The sequence below is a fragment of the Gossypium hirsutum genome, chromosome A12 (assembly GCF_007990345.1).
Source record: "Gossypium hirsutum isolate 1008001.06 chromosome A12, Gossypium_hirsutum_v2.1, whole genome shotgun sequence".
Lineage (NCBI taxonomy): Eukaryota > Viridiplantae > Streptophyta > Magnoliopsida > Malvales > Malvaceae > Gossypium > Gossypium hirsutum.
The window spans coordinates 98,481,732-98,505,392 of record NC_053435.1 but is presented as its reverse complement, the minus strand read 5'-3'; the positions used below and the strand labels follow the sequence as shown (position 1 = coordinate 98,505,392).

Genomic DNA, 23,661 nt, shown 5'->3' with positions numbered 1-23,661 from the left:
TAACCATGATCATGCAGAGAACTCGAACTTTGTGAAATGACTTGGCCAACAAGAATTCTCTGTTTGGTTGTTTTCATCATTTGCGGTCTGGGATAATGACCTCTTTTATTACAATATACATATTTAAAAAAGAAAAATTGAGCCAGATAGAATATAATTGCTTTTAAAGGATAAGGTCCTCGGGCCCATATTTTCTAAATATAGATTTGATATAAAAAATACAATAATAGTAACAAATGATGATAAATAAATAAATAAATAAAAGAAATCTTTATTTAGGGTTATAAAGGCCCATAAGATAAACCCAACTATATAAAGCCTAGCCTACCTAATATACAAAGATAACACACCTAAATAATTAATATACATTGAGAGATTTAATCATGACACATGCAAATTGTGAAATCAGGGTTTGGCCCCTTATGAAGAAATGATGTGAACCACAGGGTTTGGCCTTTGCTTAAAAGCCAGAATCCCACGTGCACAACCTTATGTTTCATTAAGGCATTGGGGTGGAAATATAAATATGAGTTGGGTCGATCTTATTTCAAAAAAGCTTTGCCCTCCAACTGGGGCAACAAATCTGTATATTGTATTGTATTTGATTATATTTATGTAAATTTTAGTGGGTTAAAAACTCATTTTATACATATTTTGATATATTAATATATTGATATCATGTTTATATATATATGTATATATTCTTATTGTATCATATGATTTTTTTTGCATTTCATGTCTAAATTTTTATACATAGATTAAATTATTTAATCTTATTTTAAAGTAAAATTATTGAATTTATGGTTTATTAGTAGGGTGTCCTCTTTCTCCGTAAGTAACTTTAAGTCTACCAAAAAAATTAAATTATTCTTCTTTTTTTTTATAGAATGTTAGGATTAGATTATATAATTTTAATTAATGTCAAACGGATGTCTGATAAAATATTTAACCAATACTTCATACAATTCGAGACTTTTATGTTACATATTTTAGTATAACATATTAACTATGTATGTACTTTGTCGATTTTTTATTTTTTATTTTTTTGAAATGTGAAATGAGTAAATCTATTGAATGAGTAATAAAAATTTCAGGGATCGAAATTAAAACGGAGTCAGAAATGAAAAATTGAGGCATGGGGTAAGGGTGTTTTTGGAAATGGCATGGTAGGGATTTTCCATGATCAGTGCAGTGATAAGAGTGGAAAAGGGACTGACAAACGGGCCAATGTGTCTTTTTCATTATTATTATTACAAAAGCTCATTACTTTATTAGGGAGGAATATGTGGGGATTAATGAAGATTTTATGTTTTATTTTTTAATTTTTTAATCAACTTTGTACAGCTGTAATTGTTGCACTTCCAACTTTAATTGGTTGATATTGATATTATTATTAATGTAAAAAGACATAGTTTTAAGTGTGCTTAAGCACGCTTTACCTTTTTATTTAAGGATTAAATAAAATTTATGAATAGTTCAATAAAAAAATTTAATACATATATATACGGGCTCATCTATCATTAATGATAATATGATACTTCATAAATGAATAAAGTAAAAATTTATAAATAAATATTAATAACTTTATTATAATATAATTAAATAATAATTAACCATTATTATTATTATAAACAAATACTAATAAGCTTAAATTATTAACCCTAAACACTAAATTTTGAATTCGAGATCTTAGCTCTAAACCCAAGAGATAGTATTTATTTATAATAAATATATAGATTAATAGTACTTTTTATAAGTCTTTTATAATTTTTTATTTTACTTAATGACGAGGTGTCATATTATTATTTGAAGATGATGTACAAAATTCATACACTAACGGTGCATCAAATATTATTCTTATACATACATATGTACTAATTTGTATACTTGTATGATACAAGATTAAATTGTATGTATTAAATCTATAATGTTATATTTATAATTTGATGTATGTATTATTTGTTTCATGAATTCACTAATAATTTGAGTTGGAAATCTTAAAAAAATATTATAATAATTTATTAACAACCCTCTATCCTTTGAATATTATGAGCTTAATCACGTTTCAACCTAAATCTTTAGGTTATGGCAGTTACTTCTCTTTTTTTGCATCAATGACTGATGTGAAATTTATAGGATAAATGTGCAGGTATAATAAACAAAATTAATTTAACAGGTTTTATTAAGATAAGAAAAATGAAGAAAGAAAATAAATGAATTTTGTGTTGAAATAAGCGGTTGCTAATTGCTTAGAAAATAAAAGAGATTCAATGGAAGTGGTGATTGCAATGCCTACTGAAAATGTATTGAGACATTAAATAATTAATGCAGTTCAATTTCTCTATATTTGTGGAGTTTAGTTCAGTTAATAAATTTACTATCATTTAACTCAAACATTACTTTTATATCCGAAAATTTAAATCACTCGCCCCTAAATTCTTATCCTAAGAATTGAGGCGGTAAACCAAACAATAAAACTTGTTTACTCTCTCAAATTTTCTCACAAAAATAAGTTCCTAAATGAACAAATAATCCAAAACTCAAAGTTACTACACATATATAAGAGTTTAAAGACTTGCTAACATACTAGGGCAATTATAATTCAATCCCTTATTAACAACAACTAAACTAGCAAATATAATATAACAATAAAGACCGGTAGAAAATGGACTATTGGAAATATATCTAATCCGAAGAACATGAATTTTCAAGGTAAATTACTTTAAATGGATTGATCTTCGTAAACGAGTTGTAACAGTAATTGCTAGAATGATCTACTTGATCAATCATTCATTTAATACACATTAAACATAAATTTTAAAAAACCACTAATAAATCATTTATAAAAGGACATGCTTATAAAAATAAATATAAAAATTATTAAAATCAATTAGCACCACTCAGTTAAATAACCAATATAAAAGCAGCCCACTAAACTAGTGGACCTAAATACACATAAAGGTTAAAACTAGCAAAAATAACTCTACGAAATAAAAATTGCAGAAATTCTTTGGCAATGTTATTTCAGCACCAACTTTTTGATTTAACTATTACTTATGAATAAAATTAAAAATTGGAACGCTGAGCCTTTTCCAACTAAATAATAATCTTAAAATTCTAATTTTACTATGTGTTAGTGTTAATTAAAAAAAAAACATTAAAACAATTGGAGCTTAACAAAAACAAATTTATAAAACTGTAATTTTTTCCAGTAAAAACTTGTATTGATGTCCTATAGAAAGCCCAACTTGTTTTGAATTATCTCCCTTTACTTAAATCAAGTAAAGAGAGTTTACATAGATTTTTTTTCTACATATTAACCAATTGAAATTATAAATAATATTTTTTAATTTCGTTAAAAATATGTCATTAGCTACATTTATTTGATCGCATTAAATAGGATAAGTTTGAATGGCTCTCGCAAGACTTCTCAATTCGGACGTACTCAATTTGGTCCAGACTATAATTTAGATTATTTTTAAAAAATTATGCATCTATACAATTATTTTTAATATTTTTAATTTAAACAATACAACAGTTTTTGACTTACCTGGCTGGACAAGAACGTCAGAAATTTCCCTGCGCTTAACTCGGTTTAAGTACAATGTGAAAATACTATCAATATTTTTCATATAATACATAATAAGTAACAAATTTGTAAAAAGGAATAATAAGTAAAATGTTAGCTATCGCATTTAATTAACATTATTACAAATAATATATAAAATCTTATTATTTAATACTTTCAATTCTACTAAACAGATAAGAAACCATGTATATTAGTTTTTAATTTTTTAGAGCAAATTTGGAGAAAATGTTGATTTTAAAAAATATGTAGGGAAATGTATTTTTTTTCTATATTTAGAGAATAGACCGATTTTAGAGAGAAACAAAAAAATTGTCTTACATAGTGCCTTTTTTTTTTACTCTTTTAATATATTAGCTTTTTTGGTCAAATGGTTAAATACTAGTGGTTTTATCATTGAGTCTTGGGTTCAATTCTTATCCCACTCACACTTGTATTTTTATTTTAAGCTTTATTTTTATTTTTAATTACTAATTTAACATATTAACTTTTTTGATTAGATGGTTAAATAATAGTGATTTTATCTTTGTGCCTCAGGTTCGATTTCTCTCCAAAGCACATTTGTATTTTTTATTTCATGTTTTTTCAATTTTTTAAACTTTTAATTAGTATTTTTAATTTTAACCATCTAACCATAGAAGTAACCATCTAACCATGGAAGTTGACATGTCAAAAAAGTAGGACGTGTTTTCAATTGAGGTGACTGAAAACGCGACCTACTGGTGGCGTTTCTATATTCTCCTTCCAAAATTAATTTATTTTTCTAATTTTTCTTAAAAAATAGCCTTTTTTTCCTTTTTTTTAAGTTAATTTGCAAATTAAAAGTGTTTTTGGTAATATATCAAATATATAAATAAAATAAAATAAAAGATTATTTAACTTACATTCATTAATAACAAGCATTAAATAAAAAGGGTGATGATTGAGGTTAACATAATTACTTCAACAAACAAATGAATGATTCCCAACCCGCACGTGGCATGCATGGAGTGGATACTACAACTTCCAGTGAGCCATACTTATCATAATCACCATCTCACCGTCCATTATTTTGACCTTATGTTCTCATTTCTCCACTGATGTATGAGAACCTGCCACGTGGAACACAATCTGTCCAACCAAGTATCCGGTTTCTCCAATTTAAAATTATAAAGTTCTCTAGTCATTATATTTATATATTTTAATCTACATTTTCATTGTTCTACCAAACAAAATCTAAATTTATGAATTTTCCGAATTCACATTTATTAATAATTTTTTATATTTAAATTTAATTTTTAAAGCTTATTTTGGATATTTAAATGACATTTCAAGTTTAAAATCATATCACAACAAGCAACAAAAATCAATTTAATCATAAATTATAAATTACATGAAATAATGCCACATAAGCTTACAATTTTAAAATTTGAGTAAAAATAAAATTATTATTGGATAATTGCTTATCGGTAAGGTTTCTTTCAAAGAGTTATAGTTAAGAGAAACTTTATTATTATTCTAGGGCCGAAAAGGACGTTATTGAAAGTAAATGATCCACTTTTAAACAATTTTTAGTTACTTAAGATTTAGATAATAAAAAGAAAAATTTCAAATTTTCGTAAAAATATTATTAAATATAAATTGACCTTAAGTGAGCGTAAACAAAATGCTTATTTGGATTTAATTAAAAATAAATAAAATGAATTTATGTTGAAGTATCTCGAAGCGAAATTTAAATGTCTAAATATTTAACTTGAGTAGATTGTGAGTTTATCTCTATTTTTATTGTTATTTAATACTCAAACTTTTGCATTTAAACTCAAAGTTGAGTTCCAACTTTAAGTAAAATATAAACTGAAACTTTATAAAAGAAAACATAAATTTTGATGAATAATATCAACTAATCACTTCTCTTTTAGATGCATTAAAACCTCAAATATGTGTTGCAATTTTTAGGCTATTTTTCTTTATTTACAACGCAACCAATTAGTGCGCTATTTAAATCTTTTTTACTCTTTAATTTTTCATCACACAAAGCTTCAAATATCTCAGGCTACAACAAATTTCAATTATTTTTGTATAATTACGAGTCCAATTTTTCGAACCACTTGGGGTTTCAGTTGCATAAACTTAACATCCCATCATGGGTACAATTCTCATTTTAATTAATATTTTATATAACATGATTTTAATGTATCTATCCTTATTTAATATAAATATATTTTATTATTTATTTTCAAATATATTACAAAATAAATTATTTTATATATATATCAACCCTTAACATTTTCTATTCTCGCAATTACGTTTAAATTCAAATACAACTACATCATTAATTTTTATTTTATTACTCTCATATTTAATCTCATCCTCACGAGTGATTTTCAATTTTTATTGCAAACTCAAGTGAATTACAGCGTTACTCTACATTCAACCTTTTAAAAGCTTCATTTCCACGTTATAAAATCCACTCATCACCGTCCATGTGCTTGACTAAATTTATTTTTCAATAATGGACGTTGATTATTCAACGCTGTACAGTGCCAAATATTCGAAGAAATTTTCATATGCTTCTCGGCTTACAGAAAAACAAATGTGGAACGGGTGACTCAAACATTAATACCCTGTTCATGGAGCTTGTCATGGTCTAATTGGTTTTGAGCAGAGACGTTAAATAAGCTAAGACGCAGCGAATTTCCGTGGGGTTACTTTGACCTAACATGGCCACGTAAGCGCTGGTGCCGCCAATTATAAACCGACAAAGCCTACCAAAAATTAAAATAAAACACATGATAATCCGTGTGTTGCATTTATAATTCTCGTAATTAAATTAAATTATTTTACCAAGGTTTAAACAAAAAATTAACCCTCAAACTATGTCACTTTATCACTTTAGTATTTAAACTTTTTTATTATTAAAAGTGGTGCCTAAATTTTTATTTCGTTATCACTTTTAATCTAATTTTTACTTTTTTTGTAAAAAAATTCTCTCAACCAACCATATCATTACATGTGGTAATTTAACTAAATAAAATATTTTAAATTTAATATAATTTAAAAATAAATTAATTATTATTTAATATTTTATCTCTCCCTCCTCATTTCATCTTCTACTTCCTCACCATATATCACGTTCAATTCTCAACTCATTCCTTCAATTTTTTTTTTCTAAACACCTGCAGAATCTTCCAGTCTCCTTTTAAATTCATTACTCATGCAAAACGCCGAGAGTGTAAGGAAAACAGAAAAACGAGTAATCATGGCAGTCTTTGTTTATGTGGAAAATCTGGAGTTGAGTACAGTGAATAAGATGATTAGAGGAGTTTTGGGGCCTGAAATTCAAACTGGTTAGAGCAGAGTATTGTTGTGAAGGCGGACGAGATTGTGACAGATGATGAAGTGTTGAACATGCCGATCGAGAGAAGTGGGGAAGAAGAAGATGAAAAAAAATATAATATTAATTTTAAAGAGGCGGATTGATGGTTGAAAAAGAAGATGAAGACGAGGGAGGACAGAGAAATGTAATATGAAACAATATTTTAATTTAATTTAGTTTTTATTTAATATTGAATTGAATTTTTTATTTAATTAAAAGTATTATATATCACAAAATGTTTGGTTAGGTTAAGGGAATTAAAGTTTAAGTCTTAATTTTGATTTGAAAATTTTAAGTACTTAAATGAAAATTATGGTATAATTGAGGGACTAATTTTCTCTTTAAGCCTTCTATAAAATTAAAATTATTTTGATTATAATCACCGTAATTATTCATGCCGAAATACGAAGGCAGGTTAGACAAGAAAGCAACGCAAGTAAAACTTTAGACTCAAACAAAGTGAAGTGATCCCATAAATGCGGGTTGTTTTTTTTAATACTAAAAATACAAGTATAATACTAATTAATAAATAAAAATAATATCTATTCAATAAAATATTATAGTTAAAGCTAATTAATATAAAAAACAAAAAGTTGATAATTGAAATATGTGGATATTTAAATAAGAATAAAATTAATTGATAACTAAAATTTTTAAAATTTTACATCGAAATAAATCTCAACTAAAACCACATGCTAATTCTACGGCTATGATTAGGAGAAATCATAACTTTAAATTTATTAAATAAAACATATCATTTATTGGAAACAATTGGTTTCATAATAAGTTGTTAAAGAAGTATTAAAATGGTTTTTAATAACCAGTCAATCAATATTTTGGGAAGGCTATTGGTGATTTTCTAATTTTTGTGCCTTATTAAATTTAACTAGATCCTGATTAAGTCTTAATTCAATTAATATTGATATTATTATCAATATAGGACTATGTGCATTCGAGTTCTGTGAAGCACATTATCTTTTTATTTAACAGTTTGAGAGGAATTATATGTAGTTCTAGACATTAATTATATAAAAAATAACAAATATAATAATAACATATAATGAAATTAATGTTAAAAAAATTTAATTAATTTCACCATTATTTATTTCTTTTGTTTTTTTAAACTTTAGGTGAGATTAGTTTCAATTATTGTTTAGGGGATAAATTTAATTTAATGTAAAAGTTTGGCCTGAATTGAGGTGTGAAATTTTGACCAACAAAAAAATTTGAAACGAGATCATGGGCCGATTATTTTTTTTCGAATAATATTTTTAGAAATAAAAATTAATTAGAGCTTATATTAACAATATTAATAAAATAATAAATATACTAGCTAAGATGAATTAGAATGCAGAAGTAAATAAAATTAAAGTTTAGATAAACACTCTATCCAAAACTATTTGCGAATAGGAAGAGTGATTTATATTGTATTTGTTTTTGACATAACCCTTTAAATGAATTAATCTTAATTACTCTATTGCTGCAATAGTGATTGATAATTATGAATTAACAATATTTTATTAATGGTTGACATTGTATATTTAGATATATTAATTCCATAGGTGATTTGATTTATGTAATTAATAATTCAACCGATTAAATTAATTGTTTCTTATAGATATTTTATGTATAAATGAAAATATAAATTTAATTAATTTTTTTAATGTATAATTAAAGAGTTATTATTCACGCACTCATGATAGAGACATATCCACATATTACATTTAAAGGAGCCGTCCAAATAGTGACCTACTACTGATTCCTGGATATTTGAACTCAAGTGGGTTCTATAAGTGAAAAATTCTTAACTACCAAGCCAATTAACAGAGTTCAAATTAACTAATATTTTAATAGTGTTATGCTGTATGATTTTTTTTTAAAAAAAAGTGTTCTTAACTCAATCTGCATTGACATTATTGTTAATGTGGGGAATGTATGTTCGAGTGTGTTAAAGGGCATTATCCTTTTATTTATGGGTTGGGAAGAGTTATGGGTCACCAATTCAATTAGGAAATTACATAAATGTCATTCCATAATTAGAATAAGTAATATTATTAGATTAAAATTTACTACTCAATTAAAATTTTATTTTGATATTTTTATACATTTATGCACTCTTTATTACTTCCATAATTTGTATATATTAATAATATATTTGATTGAATTGGTATCACAAGTTAACTTGACACAAACTCAAGATTAATGACAACATACTGATAAATAATTTAGCCTTTTTTTTTTAGTATCGTACATATTTCGTGTGTTGTTATTAATTAGTTTCAAGACATACATTTCAATATTTATTGTATGTTATTTTTAAACATACATTTGTGTTCTATACTTATAATTTCCGCACGTATACACATGTGATAGGATTTATAGTATTAATAATGTTGTTAATTGAGTTGGTGTCACAAGTCAACTCAACATTAACTCACAATTGTTGACAAAACAACGATCAACAATTGTAGTGCAATTAGTATAATTTATTTGATGTATTTATATGTTTAAATTTTATTTTTTCATAATTTAATTTAATTTTTATTTTAATATCGTACATATTTTATGTATTATTATGATTAATTAGTTTTAAACCATATATTTTATTATCTATTATATGTTACTTTTAAACATATATTTATATTTTAAAATCGTGATTTTCACACATACACATATATAATATAATTTCTAATATATATCAAATTAACTGATTTAACCATGGCAAACACTCATCTAAACGATATAATTATTTTAATTTTCGATTATTATTTATTATTAGAAAGTGATTAAGTTGGTTTTTTATTTTTAAAACAAGTTTAAGATTCAAAAATAAAAATGATAAATTACACACCTTTTGATATTTATCCATCAAAATTTAGTGTTTTACCAAACAAGAAAAAGCTCTAGATAATTCTTGATGGCTTAAAATGAAAAATAATTAAAAAAAGGATATATTTAAAAATTTGGACTATATTGTTTAAAAATTATTTTCTTCATTTAAAATCTAAAAAGCTTCTATAAATAAAATTAGAAATTATGAACAACAATCAACATATAAAAATAGTTGACATAAAAAAAATCCAATAATCTTTTTTAAAACTTCAATGCATAAAAATTAACATTTATGTTATTCGAATAAATCAAATATAAAATTATATTTTACAGTATTATATTTAATCTTTTATAAAAAATAGTTATACATAAGATTAAAATCTTATAATATAGACAAATAAATATATCTAATAAATATAAAAAATGAAAATATTTAGAAAAAAAATCTAAAAAAGCAATTTTTGCGCGGCTTTTACTTTTAGAAAGGCGTTACTCCAGCTTTCATTCATACATGTACAATCGTTGTCTCACTTTCCCGTCATGTCTTTGTCTCAAAATTTAACTAAACTTAGTAAAATTTAATTTAACCCGCCGTTAAAATCTTAATCACTCGCCGTAATTAAAGTTAATACTCACTTTAAATGATGTCCACGTGGCGTACACGTAAGTAAACAAACAACAAAGATACACACACAAAAAAAAACCCGGGTCCAACTGTCCAAAGGGTATTTTTCCCTTCCAGTCTACCCTTTTTCTATTTCATCATCTTTGCTTAAGAACAGAAAGAGAAATCTAAAATTTTATTACGGCTCTCCATTCTGTAATCTGATAATTTTCCCCCTTTTTTTTCATTAATTTTTTTTCATCATAATCCCCACCTTCTTCATCACCTACTGTCACTTGTCTGTTAACTTTTTTTTTCTTCTTCTTTAATTTGATTAATTTTTAATATATTTTTATTCTCTGCACCAAACTTTACCTTATTTTTCCCTCTAGCATTCTTTCGTCTTTTCGCCTCTCTAATTTACTCTAATTTTGCTATTGATTTTTCAATTCGGGGAAGGAACTGGATTTCTTTGTATAATTCTTTGATAACAAAGCTTTGTTCTTCTTTTTTGGAATCATTTCGTGGGCTTTGGAGAGGGTTTTGACGGGAAATTGTGCTGGTTTTACGTCGGAGTTGGTTCAATTATCGATGACTAACCGAAGTAATTATTGAACTCGAGAATCTGAATCGGGGATCTGTGGTAATTTTTTTAAAATAGAGGAGAATCAAATTGGAATTTTAGCTGATTGGTGGCGATTGAAAGAAAAGGGTTTTGGATCCGATCAGGGGAGTAACAGCGCCATCAGATGGCGCTGTTCAGACGCTTGTTTTACCGGAAGCCGCCGGATCGGCTTCTCGAGATCTCAGAACGTGTCTACGGTAACATATGCTTCCCTCTTATTATTCATTTACGTCTTAGTCTGTTATTGTTCGATTAAGCTTTAAGTTGTGGCAACCAGCTTCATTCTACTCTACAAAGAGAAATGCAAATGGTGACAATTTTTATTTAGTTCTCTGATTTTTTCTAGGAATGTTCGTCTTTAAATTCTTAGCTCGATTTTTTTAAAAATTTTCCGACAATGCACTGCTAACTTTCCTTATTTTTAGGGCAGTTTTGGTTTATTTTGGGTTAATTTATTACAATTAAGAAACTCTATGGAATTTTAGTTTGATTGTTTTCATGGTTTTTGGAGCGATGAGCTGAAATACCGCAGCAGCGAAGTTTGTAACAAAATCAGTTGGAGCTTAGAAACTGCTATGCTATCTATCTCTTATGGATTCATAAAAGTGTTTCATACCATATTTGGTTTCGATGTTTTTGTTTGGAACTCTAATTTGCTTTTCTCTTTCTGTGAGCATTTGTAATAAACTTTACAGTTCACAGTTAAGAACTTGCGACATTATGTTTACTTTTTTGGAGGCATTTGGTTAATAATTACTTATTTGATTCAACTTTCGGGTTGGTGGTTTTGCAGTATTTGACTGCTGCTTCTCCACGGATGTGTTGGAAGAAGATGAGTACAAGGTGTATATGGGTGGCATTGTGGCACAGCTACAAGACCATTTTCCAGATGCTTCTTTCATGGTGTTTAATTTCAGAGAAGGGGAGAAGCGGAGCCAAATTTCAGACATTTTAACTCAGTATGATATGACTGTTATGGATTACCCACGGCAATATGAGGGATGCCCTCTGCTTCCGCTTGAAATGATTCATCACTTCCTTCGCTCGAGTGAAAGCTGGTTGTCTTTGGAAGGGCAGCAGAATGTGCTTCTGATGCACTGTGAAAGAGGAGGATGGCCCATACTTGCTTTCATGCTTTCTGGTCTTCTGTTATATCGCAAACAGTACACTGGTGAGCAGAAGACTCTTGAAATGATCTACAAGCAAGCTCCTCGGGACCTTCTCCAACTTCTTTCTCCTTTGAATCCACAGCCATCCCAGTTGAGATATCTTCAGTATATTTCAAGAAGAAATTTGGGTTCTGATTGGCCTCCCTCAGATACACCACTATTTTTGGATCACCTAATTCTTAGAGTACTTCCCCTCTTTGAAGGGGGAAAAGGGTGCAGGCCAGCTGTACGTGTTTATGGCCAGGACCCTGAAACACCAGCCAATAGAAGTTCCAAGCTTCTGTTTTCAACTTCAAAGACAAAAAAACAAATTCGTCACTTCCTAAAGGTGATGCCTTACTCACATAATTGAACCTGAAAATATAAAATAACCAAAATTTGGGATGTTCTAATAAGGGTTTTCTGCAGGAAGAGTGTGCAATGGTGAAAATAGATATTCATTGCCGTATTCAAGGGGATATTGTGCTTGAGTGCATTCATTTGGATGAAGATTTGGTACGCGAAGAGATGATCTTCAGAGTTATGTTTAACACAGCTTTTGTTCGAGCAAATGTTTTGACGTTATACCGTGATGAGATTGATGTGTTGTGGGATGCCAAGGATCAATTTCCAAAGGACTTCATAGCAGAGGTATGCTAAAAATATTTATTCTGTGAATTTTTTCTTTTCTGAAGCTGTAGGAGTTGAATCATACTTATATCTTTATCAGGTACTTTTTTCGGATCCTGATGCTGTTGTACCTGGTCTCACCAGAGTAGTAGCAAGTGATGATGGGAATGAGATAGAAAGTGCTTCACCAGAGGAATTTTTTGAGGTTGAAGAGATCTTCAGCAATGCAGTTGATGCAGTGGAAGGAAAGGTGGATGACAGCAGTCTGATAGTCCCTCACAACAAGCCAGATCAGAAAGATGTCTGGAGGGAGGATGGGGATCCTCCAACATTTCAAGATTGTGCGTCAGATGATGGGAACCACAAACATGACACAAAGGTTTATTCTAGTATAGATGCAGTGAAGGACATAGCAGTGGATGATGTGAATTACAAATTAGATAAGATTAGTTCTGACATTAATACTGTGAAGGATATAGCAGTTGATGATGGAGACATGAAGATTGACTCAGTGGTATTTACTGTTGATGTGCTGAGAGATAGAGAAACGAAGGAAGTTATAGAAGATGTGATTGACAAATTAGAAGAGATGCAAGATAAGGGAAATAGAGCTCATATTATTCCATTGAAGAAGTCAGAGTCTAAGATGTTTGAGCAGAGGTTGAAAACTGACGTTTCCCAACCTAAACCTGAGAAACTATTGTCTGCTTCAAAGAAACAGGCTGCGCTGGACCCAAAACCAGCTTTAGATTCTGTTTTGTTGAAACCAAAGAACGATCAACTGGAACCTCAGGGTCCTGCAAGACAAGCAAAGCCAAACATCATATCTCGGTGGATCCCTCCTAACAATGGCTCTTATACCAATTCAATGCATGTATCTTACCCACCATCAAGATATAACAGTGCACCGCCTGTACTTTCTAGCATCACATCTGATTCAGGTTCGAATCGTAAGGGCTCTATTGGAGCTGTGATACTAGAGGATGTTTCATCTGAGCAAAAAAGTCAGATGGTTGAGCCTTTTAAGTCTACAGACTCTCCAAAAGAAATATTTACCACTCCAATAATTCCAACATCAACTACTGGTTTGCAGCAATCAGTGTCTATTCCACTTCCACCTCCGCACATACCATCCCCACCACCACCACCACCACCACCGCCGCCGCCGCCTCCTCCTCCTCCTCTATCTAGAACGTCTCTTGCAGCATCACCTCCCCCTCCTCCTCCTCCCCGCCCTCCCCCTCCCCTCCTCTTCCCCTCCATCCCTCCATCCACCTTACAAAGTGGCAAATATGCAGAATATCGGTATGGTTTCACAACCTGCATTTGCAGCTCCTCCTCCCCCTCCTCTTCCCCCTCCCACGTTTTCTAATAAGCAGACTACTGAACTGGTTATGCCTCCTCCAGCTCCACCCCCTTGGAAATCTGGGTATTCTTTAGATGCCTCCTTTGTAGCATGTTCTTCATCTCCTCATGCTACTACACTTATCAGCACATCAAAACTTGGTAATGTTCCTCCTCCTCCCCCCCTCCTCCACCAATTCCAGGTGCTATGACTCCATCTTTCACGCGAGGAGTGCCATCACCCCCACCCCCTCCCCCTCCGCCTTCCATGACTACAGCTCCAACTACCCCCTTGCCCCCCCCCACCACCACCACCACCACCACCACCACCACCACCACCTACTAGACATGGAGCTTCACTTCAATCTTCTCATTATGGAGCTTTGCCACCTCCTCCACCACCAATGCCTTCTCATCATGGGGCTTCTCCGGCACCACCTCTTTCTCAAGGAACACCAGCTACAACCCCACCACCCCCGCCTAGGTTTGGTGCCCCTCCTCCACCTCCACCACCCTCATTGAAGTCCACTGCCCCACCTCCACCCCCTCCACCGCCATTGATGTCTAGTGCCCCACCTCCACCTTCATTGCTCCCATCAGTGCCTGGTCCTCCACCTCCACCTCCACCTCCACCTCCCCCATCGGTGTCTAGTGCCCCACCTCCAAAATTTGGAGTCCCTCCTCCACCCCCTCCCCCTTTGCGTGGAGCACCACCTCCTCCTCCCCCACGTGGAGCTCCACCCCCACCACCTCCACCTGCTCGTGGAGAACCAGCACCGCCCCCCCCTCCTATGCGTGGGGCACCTGCACCGCCCCCGCCTCCTATGCGGGGGGCTCCTCCACCTCCTCCAGGTGGAGCACCACCTCCACCGCCACCTCCTGGAGGTCGAGCTCCTGGCCCTCCAGCTCCACCTGGAGCTCCTCGTGGTGCACCTCCGCCTCCACCATTGGGTGCTAGAGCAGCCGATGTGAGAGGAAGAGGGCGTGGGCTATCGCGTCCTGGAGCTGCTGCTGCACCTCGGAGATCTTCCTTAAAGCCATTACACTGGAGCAAGGTTACAAGGGCAATACAAGGAAGCTTATGGGAAGAATTGCAAAGATATGGAGAGCCTCAAATGTACTATATTTTCTTATACTGACTTCTTTTTTTTTTCTTTTTCTATGGTTCACTTCTATAAGTGATGTATTCTGACCAAATATTTATGCTAAAGTTTCTGTGGATTATATGTTTCCCATTTGTATTCACTAACATTGCCTTCTTTTGCCTAGTGCACCTGAATTTGATGTGTCTGAGATTGAGACTCTTTTCTCTGCTGTTGTTCCTAAACCTGCTGATTCTGGGGGTAAATCTGGAGGCCAACGCAAATCTGCTGGATCAAAACCTGACAAAGTCCACTTGGTAATCTCGAGTACCAGTTTTTTGAATAAACCCTATACGTCTTTGTTTCTTTGTTGGTGTTTGTAGTAATTTACTTGAATCACCTTAGACTGAATGAGCAAGATTCATACTCTTAGAAATTGAAGAACATATTCTATGTTTTCATGGGAAAAAGGCTTTTCTAATCTTTGTCTTGTGGTTTGAATTGATATATACTTCTCTTTCTGCTTCTTGGAAAGCCCCCCCCCCCCAAAAAAAAAAAAAACAAAAAAAAAAATACAAGTTGAAGATATTAATGAAGTTTTTATTATATAACTAGGAGGTAATACTTGTAATCCCATAAATCTCATCCGCACCCATCCTGAGACTCGAGTTCTAACCACTAGGAGGGTTCCTCTTGGGACTAGGTACATTCTTTGTGATTTGTATCCCTGATGTTCTTATGTTTTTCTATATTCTTGGGACATAATATTAATGTAATACTACCTTTCTGGAAAGGCCAAAATGCATAAAAAATTATGTTTATTACCTTTTTGGAAGTTTATAGGACCATCAGTGATTACTATTTACCCCTTCTCTAATGTCGTCGCTAACAAATTTTGTTTATTTCATTGTAGATTGACTTGAGGAGGGCCAACAACACTGAAATTATGCTCACTAAAGTCAAGATGCCACTTTCTGATATGATGGTAAGCTGGATATAGTCATGTTCTTGCATTTATTTTGCATTTATTCATGTTTTTAACTCAGAGCAAGTGTATACTATTTTCATCAACATAGATGTGAACTTGGAATATGGAAGTTTATGTTTTCCCATAATATATATGAACAGGACAGGAAGTTAACTTGATTAGTCATGTTGTTTTTCTTGTGGTGGCATTTAAATGTCCAAAGAGGTGGTTTCCTTAGGACCTTTGGCTTCTTCAGAAGATTATTTTGTTGTATGCTAATTCTTAGGATTTTCATGCTATATCTGACTGAATTAGTGGATGCATAGGAGAGGAAATTGGATTTTCTTTGAACTGATCCTCTCTCTCTCTCTCATCAAATGCTTTCAATTTATTTGTTTACAACCATGTACAACATCATTTTTCTCAGGCTGCAGTGCTAGCAATGGATGATACAGTATTAGATGTAGATCAAGTGGAAAATCTGATAAAGTTTTGCCCAACTAAAGAGGAAATGGAACTTCTCAAGGTGAAGCTTTAGCGTATACATAGATTCAGTATTGAATTTTAAGCTATTCAGAACTGATTTTTTACCCAGGATAGGAATCCATTTACCATTATGAGTTTGTCTTTTTTTATTATGATTTACCCTCTATGTTATTTTTTAGGGCTACAGTGGTGACAAGGAGAATCTAGGAAAGTGTGAACAGGTCTGCAAAATTTTCTCTAACCATATCTTCTAGCTTTGTTAAATTGTTTGACTTGGGTGTTTTATATCGGTAGAGACAGACGACTGCATAGCCGTTGACCTGTTACAAATGCGGTCTTCTGAAACTTAATTTCCATTTGTCTTCACTTATTCTAAATTATGACCATCTCACATTTTTGCATCCTCATGCGTTCTGCTCAACTGTTGGTGATTGTTTCTTGACGCACAAAGAGCCAATAAAGAAAAAATTTAAGCCATCTGGTTTAAGAGTTTTCTTTTTAAATTGAGATCCTTTGGTATGATAATGAAATCCAATATCTTGTCTTTTTTTTTAAGTTTTTGAATTATTTGCATTATCATTTTATTTGCAGCTTTTTTAAGGGTATGGGAAGGGAACACATTTTGAAACTCCCTCTACGCCTCGTCCTTCAAGTTACTTTTATTTTATTTTTTTTCATTTTCCTTCTTCCCTCTTGTGCTGAAGGGAGACTATAATTTTGTGCATTTCTATATGCATTCATACCACAAAATACTTCCTCTATTCTTGTTTAGTGTTTCACTTCTATTTCTAGATGCATCTAATTAAGTATTATTTTCAGAATCCGTAAATATTTGTTCCGAACTTCGCAAATCGTTAATGAGACAATTTAGCCATAATTTCCTTTTACCTGTTTGCTTTTTTCTTAAGAAGATGTAAACCAAGATGATTTGTACTTGTCATAGTTACTATTGTTCTAGCCATCCTCTTTTTCTACTATTATATTTGGAATAATAGATCCCTGATAGCTCCTTAATGAAGATAATAGTGCCAGTGAATTTGTGTAGTTATAAATTGAAACCTGAATCTAGACGAATCTTGTATTGCTAGCTAGTAAATAAAGAGCCTTCCCAAGGAAGCTGCACAAGCAATGACAGAAACATGTGTCTTGGCATTAACTTTGAGAAAAATGGTAGGTTTGTCTTGATAACTATGAGGAGTTGGTATCTTGTCATTTTATCTAATATCTCTAACATCCTTTTTCTTTTTCCTTATGTATTTGTATGTGTGTCTATAAATTACATTTGTAAGGATATATTGTCATCATTAAGGGCTTAATTGATAAACTGCAGCATTATTCACAAGTATGAATATAGTTAAGGTTGTTACATGAAATTTTGTTGATGTGGATCATTGTTTTCAAACAGAGAGAGCATTAATTATGTATTTGACTATTGATCATGTTCTTCTGTAAAATTTTATTATTCTTATTCTGAGAGGCCATAAACTAGTTCACTAACTGAAATAGATGTTGGAAAATTCCATTATGGTTGTATGGTTAAGAGTCTGATAGATTTGATTCCTCTCTTGATTCTGTGTCTTTTTGGAGGAAGAGAAATATGAGGATGTTTCGGGGAAAAATTGCCCTTGACATAGCTCCTCTGCTTTTATGCTCCTAATTTTTATTAAGTAGGTATCAGTGAATGGAAGTGCAAGAGGCAATTGGTTGATCCAACATTAAGAAGATAAATAGAGCACTAGAGAACAATGAGCGTTGTAGAAAATACATGATAATGACACACTAGTATTTCTTTTATGAAGAAGTCCTAACTAAGACAACTAATTCCTGGGTGTTTTTCCAATTACATCTTTCATTTGATCAATCTTGCAAAAAATTATAAACCCTAACTGGCTTTGGATTTTTCATGTTCAGTACTTTTTGGAGCTGATGACCTCCAGATTTCTGAATTTAGAAAGAGCTTAAACACAGTAAATTCTGCATGTAATGAGGTATATCATTAATATTGCTGAAGAAACAGCTTGACCATGCTTTTTATTCATTCTTTGTCTTACTACTTTTATATTGATCATTTAGGTACGGAATTCTGTTAAATTAAAGGAGATCATGAAGAAAATTCTCTATCTGGGAAATACATTGAACCAAGGAACCGCAAGGGGTATGTGTCATGTTTAATTTTTCTTTTGGCTTCTGTCTTTGATGCTAGAATTCACTTTATTTATAAAGATTAAAAACATTGTGTAGAGTAAAGAGCTAAACCACGAGTGTAATGTAGTAATTTGATGTTTGTCCAGTCTCATGCATTTGAATAATACTTACTTTGGTGTTTACATGCACTGTTTCAGGTGAGTTTAAGTTACATTTTTTTACAGCATTCCCGCATCATAAACCTTAATCTTGTTGGTCTGTGTAGTCCCAGGGCATAGTATGCTGCCTTGGAAGTATACTTATCATTTCTAATGGTTACTATCAGATGTTGCTAGGGCTTACTTTATAAACCCATGTGCTAACTTCCTCTTCTTTAGAAGAAATGCCAAATGTTATTTGGATGTCAGAAGAAAAGTTAAATGTTCTTTTCTGAACTTCTCTTATTTGTTCGTTGTTTGTGTCTTAATTTTTGAAATGGTTGGGCGGCTTAGAGTTTTGGTTTTTATGTTGTTTCTAAAGTTTAAATCTCAATCAAAGAAAGATTGCATCACTGGTCCAATAATTTATGCATTCTTGCCAATAGCTAGAACTTTAATTGGGTTCTGCATTTATGTCCCTTAATAACCAGTTTACACGTGTATGTCCTTTATTTTGAACTTTTACATGATGCTGGCATCATCAATACTTTCACTTGTTATGCTACCAGTTCCAGTGTTGCTTTTTGTTTCTTGCCAAAGCTACTGTTCCAAGTGCGGTGTCAGTTTTTTTATGCATTCAGTGCTGATCAACTACTCAAATTTTAGTTGGTGAAATTTTTTTAACTGTTGTACATTCCTTTATTATGAAAATTTAAATCATTTACAATCATACAGGTTCTGCTATTGGATTTAAGTTGGACAGTCTTCTAAAGCTCACAGATACACGTGCTTCAACAAGCAAGATGACGCTGATGCATTATCTTTGCAAGGTTTGTTTACTTATTTTCTTTTACTTTGTGTTGTTATTAAGGTCAATCCGGTTCTTGTAATATTTGCCTGAATTATGTTTTACACCTAGTTTATATGTTACATTACTACTTGTTTCTGATGCAACTGGCAACTGTCAGTTTGAATTGAGTCTCAACTCTGATTTATTGTGGCTCAGGTCCTAGCTGCCAAGGCACCAGCACTTCTAGATTTTCACCTGGAATTTGTTAGCCTTGAGGCTGCAACTAAGGTTTCCTTCAGTCTTTTTAGTATTTGAGGTTCGTGGTTTGGTAACACTATACATATAGTTTGAAACCTTGTGTCCTTGCAGATACAATTAAAATCTTTAGCAGAAGAAATGCAAGCTATAATTAAGGGATTAGAAAAGCTTAAGCAGGAACTGGTTGCCTCCGAAAATGATGGTCCTGTGTCCGAAGTTTTCCGGAAGGTACATTGTGGTTTAATTGCTTTTATTCTTCGATGTAGCTATACAGGGTTTGTTGCAGTTTCTTCACTGTATCTTACCATATGGCAACTATTGTACAATCACATTCCATTTGTTGACTGTTAATGATGTTCCTGATTGGCTATTAGCTTCTTTTCACCTTCCCATGTGTAATTATTTTATAGAATATATATGAGAAATGGCATGTAAACATGGGTCAGTATTGTCTAGGGCTTAAGGTGCACTCTACGCACAAAACCTTCATATTGCCTTAGGCTTAATGCACAAAAAAAGTGCTAGCCTGAGTGCAGTAAAGCGCGATACACACGTGTGAATTTGTGTATGTGTATAAAGCTAAAGTTTGGACTAGTTTATCTACATTACATTTTTTTATAGGTCAATATGCATAGTTTCCTTCCGGTCCACTTGTCAAATACTAAAATATTGAGAAGTATAGAGTTTGTAACTATTCCTTTCTTACTAGCAAAGGTATATCTACTGGTAAAAGTAAAAAAATAAAAGCAATTAAAGAGAGCTTCGATTTGTGGTGCTTTTGTTATGTGTATCGCCTTACAGAAAAGGTTGCCTAGGTGCTCACCTAATTGGCCTTGCCTGAAACGTCTATGGCGCTTTTGTTGTCTAATGCAAAGGCTCAAGACGCAGGTGTGCCTGGGTCCACACCTTGACAGCACTGCATGAAATACCCTAAAAGTTGGTTAGTAAAAAAGAACTGGAGTCATTCAAGTTTAAAATGCAAAGGCATTAGCTTTAAAGCACAAGTGATTACTGTTAATAAATTGGAACATTAGAACAATATAGTTAGAATTAGTACTTAATTTTTTGGAAGTTCCTTCAGAAAATGTTCGCTAATCTTACATGGTAGGTGTTTCTAATTGAACACCATTGGGAATGTTGATCATGTTATAGGGAATGTTTCATTTTTCTAAATTTTTTCTTTTTTCTTGTTTGAATTTAGACATTAAAGGAATTTATTTCTGTTGCTGAAACGGAGGTGGTGTCGTTAACAAATCTATATTCTATGGTGGTAATTTTCTAACTGTCAGCATCCTCATTGATAAATCATCTATTGTTGTCCAACTCTTTTGATTATATTCAATCATTTAGATTTCTTTTCCCAATTTCTGGTGGACAGGGTAGAAATGCAGATGCACTTGCACTCTATTTTGGTGAGGATCCTGCCCGATGCCCGTTTGAGCAAGGTAGATTCTAGAGTAATACCTTCCATACCTATTGTGCCCTTTTTGTCTCTGGCTCTTCCTTTTTCTTAAAGCATTCATATCTGACACAATTGTCTAGCACAGATCCTGTCATGGGTCTGGAGATTGACACTCCAATTTCATGAAATAACTTCAAAAAAAGAAAAAGAAAAGAGCATACCGTGTTGAACATATACTTGTATTGACACTCACACCCAAATCCAACTAACATAGATTATGCCTTAAATACAATGTCATTATTAAGAATGTCACCCATTTCCTTTTTCTTCAGCCTTCAGCCCACAATCAACCCTCTTTTTCCTTTTCCTTTCCCAAATCAAATGGAAATAAGGATTATCAGTCTCCATACGGCTAATGTGCCATAGTTTCTGGAAGTTGAACTGTAATAAATAAAACAAGGCAAATAACCAAATATGAAAACTTGGAAAGGGCTAAAAGACAATTTAAAGTAGTTATCCAGTTATTTAAAAAAAATTCGAGAATGGGGGTTTCTAAACATTTTTATTTATTTCATCTCTTTGATCATACATAAAATGTAGTTGTAAATAGAAACTTATTATGAAACAAAATGAGCCATAAGGTTTTTCGATGTTCTAAGGCTTTAGTTGTTTTTCATCGCGTGCTTGATTTTTTGCTATAAAGCACACCAGCAGATGGTAAAAGGTAATATGCCTTTTTTTTATACCAACTTTTAAATCTTTTTAATTTTATTTTTATATTTCAATACTTATGTTTTGCTTTTGATTGCCAAAAGATTATAGTGAATGGTAAAAGTGACGACCAAGAACCTTATTTTATCTTACTTAGGATTCTGTTAAATATTTCATGTATTGAAATGTAAATCTCTATCCTAGCTAGGGTACTGTTTGTCTTCTAGATCAACATGTTCTCCACAGTATACTATTACTAGTTTTTTATGATGGTTTGCTATTTTGCTCCGACTATTTTTCTTGAAGTACCCATGCCTAACTTACATGCTAGATATGGGCTTGGGGATATGATGCTCCAAAGACTTTCCAAATACATAAAATCTTAAAAAGATAGCACATACCTATATTGATGCTCACACCTGAGTATGGGTAATATAAGTTATTTGAAGAAACGATCAAATCTGATGCTGTATACTTATTTTTTATGATTATTTGAAGTTGAATTGGTCAAATCTGACACTGTATTGGTCAATGCAGTTACTGCAACCCTTTTAAATTTTGTGCGGCTGTTTCGGAAAGCACATGAAGAGAATGTTAAACAGGCTGAACTGGACAAGAAGAAAGCCGAGAAGGAGGCTGAAATGGAGAAAGCCAAGGAAGCCAACCTTAAAAAGAAGAGTGCAAAGTAGTGAAAATCAGTTTCTGCATTCCTACAAGGTAATATGCTCCTTCCAATCAGCAGAAACCTGTGCAGACGAGTATGAGTGAAATGAGAGGAACAGCTGCTTTGGAGGACTTTAGAGGTGCCTCCTATTTTGTGCCTTGGGAGACGTTGTGAATGAGGCTTTTTAGGGCCTTCAATTATGCATAAGGCTTCAGGAGACATTTTCTATGGGAAGATATTCAGATCCGGTTGCCATGGATAATTCCATGAATGTTCCAAAGTAGATGTCAGATGGAGCAGAGAGCGGGTTATGATCACAACTGAGTAACAGATAATCCGAATATGCAGAGTTATCAAGGTAACTGCTACGAGCCTTGTAGCATTATTTTGAGTATGAAATTTGTAGACTGGGTGGACCTTCTACGATTTCATTTCAGCTTCCACCATTCACCTGGCATATTTGATTCAGCCTGTGGAATCGTAAGAGCTGGTAAGTCCCACTGTACCATGAAAACATGTAGTGTACAAAGTTCTAACCATCCACTTACTGTAGAATTCAATTCTTTATCTTGTATTCTTGTAACATAATCTTTTTTTTTTTCTTTTTCCTGAAAAAAGCCCACCGGAGAAAGAGGTTGTATAGGAGGTTAGGTTTTAGAGAAGGGAAATCTACAAGAGGGGCTTTCTTATTGTAACTGTAAAATAGCACCCAGACTATATAGCCTACTGATTTGTAAAACCTCTTTTGTTTCTTTCATTTCATGGGATATGATTTGATTTGATTTGATTTGATTTGATTCCTCCATCAAGAAGTAATTCATGGTTTCTCCTTGTATTTAAACTATTTCAAAGGATTTTTCTGTATAGTTGGTGTAATTGACCCAAGTTGTTGTAA

The 23,661-nt window shown here is 32.2% G+C and overlaps 1 protein-coding gene across 1 annotated transcript; it reads left to right on the top strand.

The window, feature by feature from the left end:
- The first annotated feature begins 10,537 nt into the window (after positions 1-10,537).
- On the top strand, positions 10,538-23,558 carry LOC107952226 (formin-like protein 20). The gene is given in 20 exon segments (XM_041084222.1): positions 10,538-11,199; positions 11,796-12,499; positions 12,580-12,801; positions 12,881-14,149; positions 14,291-14,418; positions 14,420-15,241; positions 15,394-15,523; positions 16,120-16,191; positions 16,601-16,699; positions 16,839-16,880; positions 17,748-17,969; positions 18,331-18,355; positions 18,571-18,647; positions 18,733-18,814; positions 19,677-19,771; positions 19,948-20,019; positions 20,101-20,217; positions 21,191-21,259; positions 21,368-21,434; positions 22,640-23,558. Coding segments are annotated over 20 exon segments (4,539 nt in total). The 5' UTR covers positions 10,538-11,126; the 3' UTR covers positions 22,792-23,558.
- Positions 23,559-23,661: the final 103 nt, after the last annotated feature.